This window comes from Triplophysa rosa, linkage group LG17 (assembly GCF_024868665.1).
Source record: "Triplophysa rosa linkage group LG17, Trosa_1v2, whole genome shotgun sequence".
NCBI classification, from domain to species: Eukaryota; Metazoa; Chordata; class Actinopteri; order Cypriniformes; family Nemacheilidae; genus Triplophysa; species Triplophysa rosa.
In genome coordinates, this window is record NC_079906.1 from 16,498,138 (window position 1) to 16,515,255 (window position 17,118).

The 17,118-nt window shown below is 40.1% G+C and overlaps 1 protein-coding gene across 2 annotated transcripts in view; it reads left to right on the forward strand.

The window, feature by feature from the left end:
- The window catches only part of sema6bb (sema domain, transmembrane domain (TM), and cytoplasmic domain, (semaphorin) 6Bb), a 104,441-nt gene that overhangs the window by 48,837 nt on the left and 38,486 nt on the right, over positions 1–17,118 (forward strand). For both annotated transcript variants that reach the window (XM_057356846.1, XM_057356845.1), the window contains 6 exons: positions 3,825–3,942; positions 5,184–5,298; positions 8,996–9,056; positions 9,159–9,221; positions 15,184–15,282; positions 16,733–16,823. In XM_057356846.1, coding sequence (XP_057212829.1) covers positions 3,837–3,942; positions 5,184–5,298; positions 8,996–9,056; positions 9,159–9,221; positions 15,184–15,282; positions 16,733–16,823 — 535 coding nt within the window. In that variant the 5' untranslated portion in view covers positions 3,825–3,836. The remainder of the gene's footprint in view (positions 1–3,824; positions 3,943–5,183; positions 5,299–8,995; positions 9,057–9,158; positions 9,222–15,183; positions 15,283–16,732; positions 16,824–17,118) is intronic.

Below are 17,118 nucleotides of genomic sequence, written 5' to 3' on the forward strand. Positions count from 1 at the left end.
CCCACAATCCTGTGCAATTCAGTGGTCAACAAGTCTATCCAGAAATGAGCATTTCAGTTATTACAGTTTTGCTTTTGTTCAATTTGTTTTTGATTGTTAGACACGGCATGATTTTGCTTTGACACACTGTCTAAAACCAGACTTGCATGTAGTTCATTGACTGCATGGGCATCAATGCTCTTTCCTCCCATCTGGAGTGCAGTTTTAGTCTTCTACCTCTGCTTTTGTTCTTTAGTCTCAATTGACCGATCATTCCTCAGAGTATTGTCAGTAGATCAGACTTAATTAAGCGGAATACCAAGCTCTTATTGATTAGGTGAGTGATTTGTTATCTTAAGACATCAGTAACCGCTTCTCCATGGTCATTCAGAGATATTGTCGCCCGTCCGTTCCTTTCACACAGTCTCTTAATGGACTTATTTACAGTAGATAATTACCATCACGAGAGTAAGTAATTACACAGACGTGGGAAGTTTTATAGCTGTTCGAGAGCTGTTTTGATGTCTTATTTATTTGACACACCTGGTTTAAACTGATGAGTTTGTTTGCTGTCTTGACTGAGGCAGACATAACAAAAATGCCGTGCTTCAGGAAAGCTTTGAAATCAGCTCTACAGTATGGAAAATGGTAATGAATGGCATATAATCCTGTTGATGTGTTCAAGAGCCAAATATTGTTTGAAGTGAAAGTGTGCAATTTAACGGTAAAATGTTTTCTATGTGCTAAAAAAGTAAGCCATTTATATATAGTACTTTAAAACACTGTCATGATATGCCGCGTTCATCTGAGTACATCTGAAAATATCTGAAAGGGATAGTTCACCCAAAAATGAAAATTCTGTCATCATTTATTCACCCTCTTGTCATTTCAAACCTGTATGATTTTTTTCTTCTGCAGAGCACTAAAGAAGATATTTTGAAAAATGTCGGTACCCGAACAACGACGGTACCCATTGACTTGCATTGGTTTTGTGTCCATGCAGTAGAAGTGAATATACCAATACCAATATTCTTCAAAATATCTTCTTTTGTATTCTGCAGAAGAAAGTCACACAGGCAGGGCTGGGAAGATTTGTAACGTATTTCGTTAGATTACACAAATTCTGTAACTTAATCTAAATACTTTAGAATACTTTGGAATACTGATAAGGTACGTAACGCAAAGGGATCACCAAACAGAGGACTTGGTTTTCCTCTGCATTTTATTTTAAACAACATTAGTTTTCCACAATATATCTTAAAGCAAAAAGGCATACAATCTTGCGAGTAAATGATGTCGGAATTTTCAATTTTGGGTGAACTATTCTCATTCACAACTCGTTCCTATTGGAACATTCTTCCTAACTCGGTCCGGTCAACCACATCTCTCACAACATTCAAAAAACTACTTAAAACCCATCTCTTCTGTGAACACTTGACAGACAAATGAAAAAAAAAACCTCTCTAACCCTCTAACACTAACCCTCTTTCTTTCTCTCAACAGGTAGTGGTCTAGCTTTTGTTGAAATCAGTAACTTTGTATTGGCACCTATTGTATTATTGCTCCTGTATGACATATCGCTTATTACTCCCTAAACTCTTTGCAAGTCACTTTGGATAAAAGCGTCTGCTAAATGACTAAATGTAAATGTAAACTATCCCTTTAAATATGTAAAAGAAATAGTTCAAATGTTATTTTACATTTCGTAAGAACAATGAAAACACAGTCAAAAAACCATTTCCATCGTTTGATTGTGTGTGAGGTTGTCAAATTCATGCATGAAAGGGTTAAATGGTAAAACTGTTTGGTGAAGTTATGTATTAAGGCAGCATTAATGTGTTCATGTGGTGAATTGACATTTGTAATAATTACTACTGTACTCGCCCTGGGACTGTGTATCAGAGCTTGTACTTGCCTCACCCCCTGCATCTGTTTAGCTTGCCGTCTTGTGAAACTCTATAGCTAAGCGTTTGTAATTATGTTAATGAAATGCGTGAGGCCTGGCGCATGCTTGTAAATGATTAATAGCGGCAATACAATAGAATCACTGATATCAACTTGTGGCAGTGTCTTTTAGTTCCAGCTATCCTGTTGCCGTTTATTTCCCGTTTGGCCTTTATTCCTTTCTTCTTGTTCATGCAAGCCTATTGTTGGCCATAATTTGCTGCATCGGGTGTTGGACTGTTAGCGTGTGGGGCAGCCTTGTTCAACTTCAATGGGAAGAATTCTAGAAATGTCCTGGAAAGATAGTAAGCCCTGATAAAACGTCACAAGTCATTTCACTATAGAAATAGACCCACAATGCCTGGGGTTGTGTGTGCGAGTGTTCATGTACATTTGTACGTGTCGGACAGCGAGGTCACGCCGTGACAAATGAGAGCTGGCTGTTTTGCATTGTGTAACTCAATTGGCACTTAGCCACAGGAAAATAAGAAGGGTTTTTTTTGAATAAAGAAATTGAGGCTGTTGGATTTTAATACATGTACGTGTCATTTTAACATCCCGGCTCTGAAAAGCTCAGCTCTGATTTGTTTACGTTCGCACTGTGACTGTAACAATCAGCGTTTCTACTAAAGTTTCAAAGCAAATGTTCTCGCCTGTTAACGCTCAAGTTGAGAGATAGCCGAGGACTGTTCATTCTTATATTGTGTTTCATGCTATTGAAACAACTGACCACTGTGGAAAATGTATCAGTAACACATGAAGACCGGGCTTGTAGTTTCCCAGGCTTTCAATACAACAATCCATTGTACAATACATTCGTATGGTATGAAAAGCATTCTTTACTTTTCATAAACAATCGTTTTCCCATTCTTAATGCCAGAGCAGTGAATAATGCGTGCAATAGAAATATCTGTATTGTACATTTATGGGCATCCTTACTTAAAATGATGTTCAGAAGCTTTTGTGGCTGTCTGATTATATCCTTTTTAGACAGGAGCATTAGGTTCGGCTATTACAGACAATAGTATTGTGACGGTTCTCCAGAGCTTTTCTTCGACTCTCTGAAGTGCAGAAGTAATTTTCCAGATAGATTGCAACGCACTTTAATTTGTGTTTTTATCACATCATCTCTGTTTCTGACATTTTTTATGTTTCTGACATAATTTAATTTAAAAGTCCACATCCATCCATACTGCAGCATTCTCAAATGCACACACATGCAGGCACATATACAAAACTGAGAGTGTTGCCTGTTGTGCTTTTTTTGCATCATATGTGTGACACCAATGTAAAAGGTGTGATCATAAAGATGTAATCTAAAAGATAACGCAATCCCAGAATGCATTGTAACAAGCTTATTAAAAGAATCAAGGGTTGATTTATATGTTGCCTTTTATTACCCTATATGACATTCGATAATGTAAAGCATCAGTTTGTCACCATACAGTTTTTCAAATCAGTCACTTATAAGGTTTCATTTTATAAAGTTTACTGTCTAAAGCCAGCTTCATATGTAGGAAATATACAGCAAGACAACCCACTTCACACTCGAGCCCCCTCCCCATTTCTGTGTCATTCTGAAGCCCCTTTGTTTGACGTCCCCCACGTTCAGTTCTTGGCCCTGCGCCTTTGATGACGGTTCTATGACACACCATCGAATAGCCATTAGTGTTCAGTGTCACAAATTCTATTGGTGAATGACTTAATTGCTGATCTTAATCTCTGGGGTGTTGGAATGATGATAGAGGTGTGTGTGTGTGTGTGTGTGTGTGTGTGTGTGAGAGAGAGAGAGAGAGAGAGAGAGTCCAAATGCTGGTTTTCTTCCTCAACTAAATTGTGACCAGAAACGTGCATCTTGCCAGATCTTCCATCGCCTCATCTCTTCTCTCTGCATGTTTCAGAGCTCAGCTACCATGACGACTGTGTTCAGACCTTTCATCAGACTCCTCTGGCTCCTGCGGTTGGTGTGCGCGGTCTTCCCGGAGGAACCAGGACCCCTGAACTTCATCCCCACCGAAGGTAAAGATTTCTCCGTCACACACACAGCCAGTCAAGAGCAGGGAAGGATCTTGTCTGCTCAATAAAGCTCTCAGCTTTCACTTTCCTATGCAGAGCAGACATGTGATTGATCACCGTTCAATAGCATTGATCCCGTGAATCCCGGCTTAACTCCTGCGGGTCCATCAAAGCTGAAAGACGAGAAAAGCAGGGGGTTTATAACGCTCTGGGCTGAAGGATTAACAAGCGGAGGAGCTTCACGAAGCTCCTGGGAAAATCTTATCACATAGTGAGAGAGGAAGCGATAGAGAGAGTAACAACAGTACTTGACAAGAAGGACGAACGATGGGGGAAAACTCTATCAATACCAGTCAAGACCAACCAGAGGCAGCTGTCAATGTTTTTATTCTTTGAGTAAGAATTTCTCGTCTTAAAGGAATAGTTCACTTTTTCTCGTTTCAAACCTGTATGATTTTTTCTGCAGAACACAAAAGAAGGTATTTTGAAAAATGTTGGTAAAAGAAAAGCGTTGGTCCACGTTGACATGCATTGGTTTTGTGTCCATACAATAGAAGTCAATGGGGATCAATGGTTTTCGGTGACCAACAGTTTTCAAAATATCCTCTTTTATGTTTTGCAGAAGAAAGAAAATCACACAGGTTTAAAATTGACAACAGGGTGAGTAAACGATGACAGAATTTTCATTTTGAAGATGAACTATTCCTTTAAAGGAACAGTTCACCCAAAACTGAAAAATCTGTTATTTTCTCAACGCTTTTTTTCCAAATATGTATGCTGTTATTTTCTCAGTGAGGCACAAAAGTGTAATTAAAAAAAATCCTCTACACCATAATAGGTTATAGTGAATAGTTCAGAAAAGCTTCAAAAACACAATAAAAGCATGATTTTTTTAGTCCATGTGACTCATGCGCTATATTCCACATCAAATGTGCCCTATTTGTTTAAAGAGCTGCAGTGAACAGGAATAAATGTGTGAATAATGTCTTCTGCTTCTGCATTTATATCCTATGGCTTTAAAAAACAAGTGATATTGGTTATTTTGTTGTGTTTTGATGCTTTTTTCTGGATTTTAAAGCTTGACAGGCATGTTCATTACGAACTGTTGATGTATGATTAACAGATGCACACAGATTCTTAAAAAAAATTGCGTTCAACAAGAAGAGTTGTTTTTTATTTTGTACGACACAACCCTCAATCAACCCTTTCCATTTATCTTTGACTCTTCTCTCCTCTCCACGCAGTCGTGAGACGATATCCTGTGTTTCTTGGCCGACCTCATCGCTCGTCTCCCAGACAAGAGCCCTTATACATACAGAGAGTCCTGCAGGTCAATCGTACCCTTTACATCGGAGCCAGGTAGAGTGTGAAATAATAGAGATTAATGCGTGCGTACCCTGTGATTATTCTTATATTGGCATCAGTAATTACCTGCACACAGACGTGTGTTTAAGCTAATTATCTGACATTCAAAAACAATTTCTTTTGAGATCAAGAGTCTGAATTGCTACTACGCGTACATGATAATTAGACAGCTTTCAAACCCTTTTAAGGAAATGTTAGCAGTACTACTTTGGTAGTAGTGGTTGTAAATAAAGACTATGGGCACCTGTAGTCTCCAGCCACACATGCAGTGTTCGTCACGGGTGGGTGAGAATACCCTCAGTGACTGGAGTGCTTTTGGGCCTGATGATTGGCAATGCTAGGAATTCGAGTCATGGGTCAGTAATGATTTGCCTGCTTGCAGTTTGTTTCTGCCTCATAAGAGTTGGTGTTTAAAAATGCATAAACAAAAATAAAACTTAATCAGGTTTCGTCCTGTGAATTTCCCAGAGATGTCCTGTGGGAGAGATGGGGAAGTTGAAACATATGGTCATAGTTACAGAACGCTGTAAGGGTCCAGTGGGGACACGCTACTCTAATAAAGAGTCTTAGACTGTGTCAGGAAATGAGTCGCCCGGCTGGACCTTAGAGCGTCAACCGTGTCAAACTTTAAATCACAACAATAAATTCATCACAAAGTTACATACAACTTCAGATGCCAGAATGAACTTTCTCATAATAAAATGGCAGAAGTCTTAAGCCTAAGTATGCCATTGCCTTCGGGTCATTTAGGCAGTAAAATACTCAAAGCCAAGCAACCGTATCGCTCATGCCTTCCACTCTAGTGCCACTGTGGACGGTTGAAATTCAAGCCCTACTGTGTCACTCAGCAAATTTTATGTACCTATCAGTGTCTGAAGGAAATAGAGGTGTTTGCCGTAGCCGACAGAAATGTCCTCGGTGGAAAAGGAGATTTATTTAGCCAATGACTCAAGAGGGAGCGTTTGATAATGATGGCAACATTAAAAGAAAGAAATAGGTGGCAATAATGCTTAGGGGAGCGAGAGAGAGTGAGAAAGTGAAGTTTTAGGTCAAGGACATAGAGCGCCTGAAATGACTGAATAAAGTTCACAACGGTGTGCTCAAGTCTGATAAGGCGGTGTAGGCAAGCTAAATCCTGTTAGCATTAGCATAACGCTCAAGGCCATGCCCTGGGAAAGCAGCCAGCCTCTCGACTTCACGGTATTACCTTGCCAACACCTGGTCTGGGATGAGAAAACAAAACTATTCTATTGAACAAGCTCAAATCGTTCGACTGGAATCCCACGCAAACTTTTAACCAGACGCGGGCGTGTTGGGAAAATACGCACTGACCCGTAAATAAACACGCGTGAAGACGAATGAGGTGTTTCTTTCTTGATCTGTATAAATAATGAATGTCCTCAGTAACGAGAGCAGTGAGCGGACCGTTGCCTTGCCCGGCGGCCCGGTTAAGTCACATTAAATCAAGCCTCAGCCACCTCATAGTATTTGACCCCTTCAAAGGACAAATCTTTCAATTAGGCTCAGGAGTGAAACTCAACACATTCCAGTCTCAAACCTGTCACTAACGGTGAGGGACCGGTTCCTGCTGACCTGTGAGGTCACGAAAAGGCCGGCGGAGGTCGGACACCGTCTGAAAGACGTGCAACCTCCACAGACACAGAGAAATAGAACGTCTCAATGGCTCAGCTGTCACCGCGGCTGCCTCCACAGATGCTGAGGGATGCGGGCGAATGGTGCGAGACCTCCTGTGCCTCCCGCAGCACTGCAATTGTCAGAGCCCACTGAAAAATGACAGAGCCTCCAGAAATCACTTTCTCTTTCAGCTGTCGTCTCCGTAACCTGACGTTAAATGTAGTCGGGCCCCCATGAGAGTTTTTGCTTCTGTTAGGCCTTATGTTGCTTGTCAGTGTGTCAGATTATAAATGTTCAGTCATAAATTTCTTAGACGCACCAGATGAGGGAACGAAGTAACCTAAACCAAACATACAGTAATGTATTGAATGATACAGTAAGGTCGCGATCCAGATCAATGTAATGTATCAATGTAAATATTTTGCTTTGTTTTTCATCCACCTGGTAAAAATGTAATTCCAGTCATTTAGAAGTAAAACAAGAGCTTTCTTTAAAAAGTAGTATTAAATAATAATGCTTTAACAAGGGCTATTAACAAGATAAAAAGGTTAGGGCTGTCACGATATCAGATATTCTATTCTCGGTTATCACGGCCAAACGAAATCTCGATAACGGTACTATCACAATATTTTCCCATTTACCAAATAAAGAGATGATGCCATCAGTGAAATTCATCTTTAATTTAGTTTATTTTGTGATTTGTCTGTTATTTGGTCAATGAGTCACACAAAACATAAGTGCATGGCGACAGAGAGAGTTTGTAACCATTGTGACTCCTAATTAAACATTTTTATTTGTTTGCTGAATCGTTTACGATGTTACAATATGGGTAGAATTAACACAATATTGATAAACATGGTTTTTAGTATCACAGTTACTGTCAATACTGGCATACTGTGACACCCCTAGTTTGTGTACAAAATTGTGTCCAAACACAAGAACTGATGGTTTCCACTTGTCACAATCGTGTTGCAATAAAAGCAGTTTTGTGTTCTGTTCTAGCCAATGGTCGGCATGCCTTGTCCAAACCATTCATGTTGTTTGGTTACATCGTGTACCATAACACTTGGTTTTTATGTTCATGTAAATGTAACAGTACTGAGGAACTCCAAACAGACCTTTTGCTTTGCTCTCTGTATGGCCGATTGTATTCTGTATCCTAAACTTTGTGCTCTCTAAATAAGGCAAGCACTGAGTAAGTGTATGATAATTTTAACCAGGGCACTTAGGGGCCGTCCTGCTCAGAGAGGGAATAGCCAAGGGGGATTCGCTTTAACAAACCACACAGTGAGGGATTGAATAATTTATAGTGCATCTCAACAGACTCCGCTCAAGAACGCACACACAAACACACACAGGCTAGGTTTTTTGTTGATGTGCTCCACAGAGGAGTGATGAAGATGGAAGGCTTTGACAGATAAGATCAATGCTACTGCATCTCATGAACTTCTCTGCAAGCCTTGCAAATTCACAGATTACAACATACAAGCGAGAGAGAAAGGTTCTCCGTGCCACGCAAGATTTCATATCCCCTCATCTCTTTAGTCGGGCCGCATACACAAGCTCTTAGCCTTTGATCAATATGCAGGCATAGGCTACACTACTCTATAACACCAATTGTGCTATGATTAAAAGAGATCAGATTAATAGACACTTTAGCAGACGCCGCAAGGTTATGGGGAAATGATTAAAGTGGTAGAAGGGAGCCTGAACCCCTCAGTGAGAGCGCTGGATGTTGTGTTCAGTGAGTGAAGAACCGCATGCAACATGCATGCAGTGTGGGGGTGGATTATGAATTATGGAGGGGGAATCAGGCATATCGCATTGCAAAGAACCGTGATTATTTAAGACGAGCTTTGAGGAATTGTTTCACTGTGTTTGCTCTGGGTAAATTCATGCAGTTTAAGGGATAAGCAATTTGTTGCTTTTAAATGTTGAAGTTGAGGATGCGAGGTTGAGTACTTTGGCTTCAATAGACTATCGGAGTTCTGTGTTTTATAATGCTGTGTTAGTGCTGTGCTGTGGGCACCATCTCATTGTCTCTCTCTCGTGTCAGGGATGACCTTTTCCGTGTGGAGCTGGACAATGTGGTGGGTGAAGAAATGTTTTACAGCAAGGTGAGATTTTACACCATTAACTCAGTAACACACATCCACACAACCTTTGTGCTGAAAAGAAACGTTCCTCATTACTGAACTTTATTCCAAACTGTGTTGCAGAAGAGGACGTGGGAATCCAACAAAAATGACATCAGAATCTGTAGAATGAAGGGAAAGCATGAGGTGAGTAAATGATCTGACATACAAGTTATAATTCATGTACTTTGTTTTATACCATGATATTGATTTCCTAACCCTGACACAAAGCCGTTAAAATTATTATTTAAAACTTGATTAGGATCATTTCTGAGAAAAGTGTATGTTTGTAATGTTGCGTTATACAGTATATGTGAGGGTACTTTCAAAAATGCGGCCATGTTTGTTTTTTATAAAGGTGGAGATTTTCCATTGACATATGTTGTTTTAATGTTGAACTCATATTTTGTCATTAACACTCCTAAACTTAAATCTCACGGAATATTTCTGTATTTTCTACATTTTTATTAAGACAATATGTATGTGTTTGTACGTTTTTGTGTGTGTGTTACTTATATCAACAACATCCCGTTAAACATTTCAATAATGTTAAATTAAAAGCTTTATATGTGCGTGGCATTGTTTCTGTTCACACTCAAGTGTAATCACTAGGAAGCTGGTCACAAATATACAAAAAATCACTGTTTCTGCTGTGTGTCCTTGTAAAATGGAGAAGGGTGTCAAAAGCAGCCAACGGTCTCGCCCACGCACAACCACCGCCAATGTCTTCCTTTCACACGCCCTTTCTGCTTCGGCCTCTGGAATGCTGGGTATTTTGTCTGACTTCAATGAGATAGCAAGGGAGTTTTTATTGAAAGGTGTCTGTGTGGGATGGATGACTTAATCCCCTCCAGGCGAAAAAAACGACTTATTTGACACAGAAAGTGACACCTAACATCGAAGCTGGGTGAGAGTGAGCAAGACAAAGGGACGGCAAAAAGCAGATGAGATGAAGCATTCAAATGAAACAGAAAGAAAAAGTGGGCTACTGTCCCACCTGTGTGCCCAAGGGATGTGCAGAAAGAAAGAGAATCAACATAAATCAAAGGGAGAGAGGGAGAAATTAGACAAGAAATATGTTCAGCATGGGTTCAGGGTCAGACTGGACTGTATTAGCTTATGTAGGTTGAATTTGGTTTTGACCGAAGTTTATCCATGGTGATTTTAAAACCACTCCACAGGTCGTACTCGACTCCTCCACATGACACATTTGGCCTGTGAGCCTTGTCTTTGACCCCTCCACATAAAGAGAGATTTGGCTAAAAGGTACAAATTGAAAAAAGAGTTAATGTTCTGTATCAGCAAATCAATGTAAATACATTAGGTTACACCACCAGAACTAAATTCATTAGTTCGATCTAAAATTCTTAAGAAAACAAGTCCAGGTTATTTCTTTTTACAGTGCACGCTTGAGAAATAAAAGGAATTAAAGTGATGGTATAGGGAATGAAGAGAGAGATAGACTGAGCATTGCCCTCTAAGAGTTAATAAGTCTGCAAACATGAGAGGTCATGCAGAGATAAGCCAGACAAGACAAGCTCTTTAACAGAGCCCAAGATCACACACTGAGTGGACAGTGATACACACACACACGCACCTGCGCACACACGTCGTCCTCTGGTCCTCCTGTGTGAGTCCTTGTGTTGTCACAGTGATACATTTGCCACTGGGGTAATTGGTTTTGGTAATTTAATGTTTCTGCACGGCTGATCTAGGAGGCCACGCGGCTGTAATTGGGAGGGAAATTCAATCTTCCCATCTCTGGCCTCTTCATTTGGATCTGCAGGAGGCCATTTTGAATCTATGATGAATGCAGATGCAGTATCTTCTCACACTACAACTGTCAAAAGCAACTAGGCTGACGCATACTGTAAGCACACACCGAGGCTTTGGTGCTGGTTTAATGCAGATCAACTCGGAGCGCAGCCGGTGCATAGACGAAATACATTCTTAGCCAATTTCACAGACACTTTCTATTATGATTGACAGCGCTTTCAAATTGTATTATAAATAATGTGCAGATACAGCTCGCTGGACTTCTAATTACGTGCACACGACTGGATATGAAAAGCTAGTCTGAATCTGAATTTAGAAGAACCGCCCAAAATATGGATTCTAAATCAATATGAAAGATAAATGAACCACTCTAAATCTGGATTCAAAATATATTGTAAATGAACCATGAATCTGGATCCTAAACCAAAATTAAATGTAAATGAACCACTCTGAATCTAGATCCTAAACCAAAATGATATGTAAATACAATACAATACAATTTTATTTATATAGCACAATTTAAAAACACCCGAGGGTGACCAAAGTGCTTCACAGAAAGACGATGGTCAAAGTTTTTAAACACAACAAAAACAATTCAATTTATAAGAACACGCTCATACTCAATGAAATACCTGCTGTACATAGCCGAAGGTTTCCTCAAAAGTAAAATCCTCAAACAGAAAATCAGGGAATATTAAATGCCAGAGGAAAAAAAAGATAGAGACGGGGCAGTTCTAATAGCGGCTGAACTACTAAATGAACTACTTTGAATCTGGATCCAAAATGAAATGTAAATGAACCACTCTGAATCTGGATTCTGATTCAGAATAAAACAAATACATCACTCTGAATGAAAATAAAAGAACCACTCACATGACAAACATTTTTTGGTTGTAAGCATTTTAATTATTGCATTTTCTGCATTTATGTTTATGTAATGTTAGTTTGGGTTTTGCTTTCTGAATGGTCACATTTTACAGTGATGCTGGTTTCATTCTTTAGGAACAAAGCATTCTGTAGTCCTTAATGCAGTCTGCACAGTCTTTCAGTCACACTTCTGCATCCTTAATCTCTCTGATCGCTGTGGTTAGTCTCCAGCCTGCTTTCAATGTTGATGTTAGCCCATGGTGTGTTCACCAGCCATTAGCATCAAAGTGTGATTGTGAGATACAGCGGAGCTGAAGAACATTTGTAGATGAGCCCTACAGCATCCACAGGAAGAGAAATGACACAAACACACAATCTCTCACTCACACGCACGCACGCACGCACACACACAAAACCACACTCGCTTAAGTGTTTTCTGGCAGATTTGTGCTAATTTGGCCCCTGCTGGTAATGCGGTCCCTGTCTGACCGAGGCTGCTGTCACAACAATTACAAAGATTATTCTAGAGATGACAGTGTTGTAAGAGGAGAAAGAGGAAAAAGAAGGGCACGGCCAACTTTCTTTGCTCTTTCTCTCAAATCTCTGCTCTAATCTCTCTCCTGTAGTCTGAGAAAGAGACTGGGTTTAGTATGCAATGGAAACTTTTGAGAGTTTAGCCTTGCTTATTGTAAATACAACCCTTTCATTATGTCTGAAGTGGTTAAGAGGACATCAATGGGATCAGAAATGACCCTTTGTTACTCTCACAGGAGAACTAGTCTGAAGTTATGTGCAATTGACTTCTACAGTGGATGAAAACTGAGTCTGAGAATTGGACTTCAATCGCACTTACAGTAAGTCTCCAAAATTTGACTTGGACTGTAAATTAGAGGCACAACTGAAATCGCGACACTATACAAATGCGAGTCTCTCGGGCGCTCTGTTTACCTGAATGTACCTCTGTTATTCTACAGAAGAGCCTTTTTCTAGGACATCATGAAATAATAATTTGGATTAAATGAATTGTTATGCAGCAATGTTGAGATACTGTACTCACTGAGACTCCGTTGGGCTTGAAAAACGGAATCTGTCCGATTGAATGGTCTGTCTGACTGAAATGGATTTGGCTATCGTGAGACACCATTATAAAAGAAAGTGTTTAGATGTAAAGATATCACTGAAAACGGAATGTAGGGAGTATTACTGTATTATCACCAGATGTGCGGTGTCTGTATAGACATCATGTCTGGAGACTTAGCAGAGCAGGAGAGAGATAGAGAGAATGCACTTGCACAGGTCAGCATCTGTTCAAGAGAACATCTGTGAGAGAGACAACGCCCGTTTAGAGAATCTCACACACGGACACACAAACACTAGCTTCGGTGGTAACTTATCCGGACCCTGAGCATAAATAATTTATTACTTTGACACAAACAGTGAGAATCTGCAGTCAGGACCATGCAATCGGAATAGACACAGTGATGGAGCTGTGCTTGCTTTGAAACAAAAGTAACCGATGTGACCAGTTTAAAAGAGAAATAAATTGAGAAATCTTAAAACTTCTTTCCACTTTCTTTCAGTTGAGCAGAAAAACCATGTACGTGAGTAGATGCTTTGGCAATATTATATATAAAGCAACCATGCCAGTAAATTAAAATTCATAAGAGAGGCGATGAAGGCCCAAAGCAGAGAACAGATTCAGAAAACATATAAGCAAGGGATACAGAACGATACAGAGGATGGATAAAAGGATAATTGGACTGGTGGCAGGGGAATAAAGGGATGAGGGAAGAGAAGGCCATTGAAGAGCATCGAGGAGGAGAACTGATGGTGCGGTGGACACCCAGCTCTACAGAAAACCCCTAATGGACTAATGAATAGTGTGTAAATGAATCAAACCACTTTGAAAATATGAAACGAGGGCTTGAAATGGAAAGAGCAGGTGATGGTGATTGAAGGCTTGGAGTAGAGTGAGAGGGCTGTTGTTTATCCAGGAGATGTGCTTTATCACTTACCAGACCAGGAACTATGCCAGGAACTCACATTTGTGGGGTGTTTGGACGCTTAGAGGTATTTGTCAGTTTTATCAGTAGAATTATAGGGTCTGCGTGCACATGGCTCCTACGGAGATGTGAATGCAAACATAAAGACCGCTAACGCACACAGAATGCATCTGCATCGCAACACCCCTACCACCTACACATAACCCTGTTGAGATAAGAAATGCCTCTGTGTTACAGAAACGCTCACAAAGACCAGCAAACATGGAGAAGTGCATTGTGGGTAGACATAAATATGATTTAGAATGTCTGTCAGTTGTTGTGCAGTCAGTTTGTGATGTGCCAACAGTCAGCCTGTTAGTTATCTTTTTGTGCGCTTTGTTGACATGACACAAGCTGTATGTGATTTGCTTAAGCAGCATAAAAATGAGCACAAGAGCTGTAACATACAGTATGATTAAATTAACGTTGAATATGTGTTTGGTTAACAAATGAAATAGAAAAAAGCACAATTAGTTTGAGACTACATAAATAATTGTTCTTGGCAACAACTGGTCTGACAGAAATACAGATCAACATACACAGCAAAATCGCCATTGTTAAAAAGGGTCAAATTAACTCTCACAGTGTTTATATAATCCACACACTTTGAGAGTGTGGATTATATATACACTGTGAGTGTTAATTTGACATTTTTAACACTGGCGATTTTACTGTGTAGAGTTGTTTTAAAGTGTTTAATCCATCATGCATCCTTGTACTTGAATTTAGTGCTGAAATAAAGTACAGAATAAAAAAGGGAACAAATCCATAAAAGCGTTGAAAAGGCCTAAATCTTCCTCTGTTTAATTATGTTTATTGAACTTTTATTTTTGGCTGTCAAATAAAAAGCAATATAATAAAAAAGAGCGCATTCTCTTTATTTCTGACTCAATCTCTCTTTTTCTCTGTCTCGCTCCCCGCTGGAAAACAAGATCCCTGTCAGGACCTGAGAATCTGGAATAACACTCACTCACTCACTCCCACCTCCTCCTCTTCAGCTCTTTTTGCACGTCCTCATCTCTCTCTCTCCATCCAGTAACAGATTGCATAGTCATGTAGCCCCGTTGCCCACAGGTTGCTGCCCATCAAATGGTGCCAGGCTGGCGGGCACGCACAGCGTATGCCTGCGGGGAGGCTGTACATGGGGGGCACGACACGCTGTGTTTCTCTCCACAGCTCCTTAAGCCTATCACAGGTGCAGGGCTCAAACATGTGCATTCAATTGAACCGAGGTTTCGCAGAATGACTCACTCTGTCGTGCCACTGGTTTGCCAAGTGAATTGTTTGTACAGATGCAAACAATCCTTGGAATAAAATTGAAAGTGCTAAGAAACGTGATGTCATGCGGAGGGTAAATTCTTTTAAGAGCGTTTGATTTAAGTGATGAATTACTTTCTTCTTTCAATGTTGTTTTCTTTTTTTAGGACGAGTGCCGTAACTATATGAAGGTCCTGCTCAGCCGGCAGGGCGGATTGTTTATCTGCGGGACCAACGCCTTCAATCCGTTATGTGCCAACTACACTGTGAGTATGCCGTGATACTTGAAACCCTGCATGTGACACACACACACACCCTAACACTAACCCGTCCAGCACTGTGTGTTTTAGACATGATTTATGCCTGAAATCATGCTAAAGATTATTGAGGAGAGCTATTACATTTCTGTTCAGACGTATTATTTTCCTCGGACAGTTTCCAGAATTCCATAGGCTTACATGGACAGACCGGAGCTAAAGAGTTCCCAGTGTGGATTCTTTGGATTTTGGCTGATCCTAGCAAATATGTAGTGTCATGCTAAAAGCCATTGAAAACACTTTATTCAATATGCAGACATTGTGGTAGTGAGTTTTGCATTTGCAGTCACATAGAGAAAGGAAAAATCCACTTTATTATTGCTTACTGATCTTTCTTATTTCTTATAGATCATACTTGATTTATTCCATCACACTGATTTTGGTCCAGTCTTCACAACTTGCTTTCTTATAAAACGTCAACTTTAAATGACCTCACACACACCAAGAAAAATTGTTCTCTGCTTTTTGTTTTGACTCTTTCTCCAACAATACCAGAAAGCTGTTCCTAATAAAACGATAACATCAGAATCTGAACTTTCCTGTGTGTGGTCATGCCACTCGCACATTGTTTGAATCCAAGATTCTGAGTGTGTGTGTGTGTCACCTTCCATCCATCTGTCCAATGACTCCATCGCCCCCAGTGTACATGAGTCACATAAATGGAGGATTTTATCCACTACAGTTCCACCTACAGCATCAACTTCAATTCCGCATCCATTAGCGTCCCACCTGAACGCCGCTCGTCTGTCTCACGCATCAGATCCACCCCTTTTAAACCAATCGCGCTAATGATATACAACCTACTGGATAAATCAGAAAAACACATAATTACGAATCATCCGCTCTGTTGGAGTCAGTGTTCCACAGCGTGCCTGACACACACACACATAGATATTCTCACGAAAGTATCAAGGGAATTGAGAAGATGATGCAGAAGTCTGGAGGACGTGAAGAAACTCGGTCTGTCAGGTCTGAAATACGCTGTTGCGGATCTGAGTGGTGAAAAGAATTACCGAGCACCTGTAATGCAACGTTACACCTGTCAGGAGTTTAAGAAGCTCTCTGGAGACAGAACTGGATGGTAGAGACAGTGCATGGGTTTATTTATAGTTTATAGTTTGTTTTAATGGTCTGGGGGCGCTTCATCATTTCGTTGTAGTTGAACTGTAATGGTACAGTACTATAAAGGGATGTTTTTGAAATATTATGTGCATGTTTTATTACTTTACACGTTCCCTTTTTTCTTATTTTGTGTTCATGACTGGAATGGCAAACTTGTATATTTGAGGAGATTTATTTAGTTTGTATCAGTTTCTGTACATTGGGTCCAGTAAAGTTGTTTTTCCTCTCAATAATGAATGTGTGCATTTTTCCTCCGTGTCTTGTGTGTGTGTGTCAGGGAGACACTCTAGAGATGGTTGGTGAGACTGTCAGCGGGATGGCTAGATGCCCTTATGACCCCAAACATGCCAACGTGGCCCTGTTTGCAGGTGAGACCGCCACTATCTCTTCCAGCTCTCTTCGTGCTTGTTCAGTTGCATTAACAAAATGAATGTTACACTAATATATCCAATATTAACAACGATTATGAAAAGTTTACTGGCAATATAAAATAAGGAACTTTGTGAATTTTGAATTGATTTTAATGCGGTTTTTATTTGGCCATAAACTTTGCTAAAGTGCCTTTGGGTGTCATTATACTTGCAAGTGTGAAGGCATTTAGGCTGCCACTGGTTCCAAAATGGCATTAGAGATGATAAGTTCATTTTATTTCCATGAACCAGG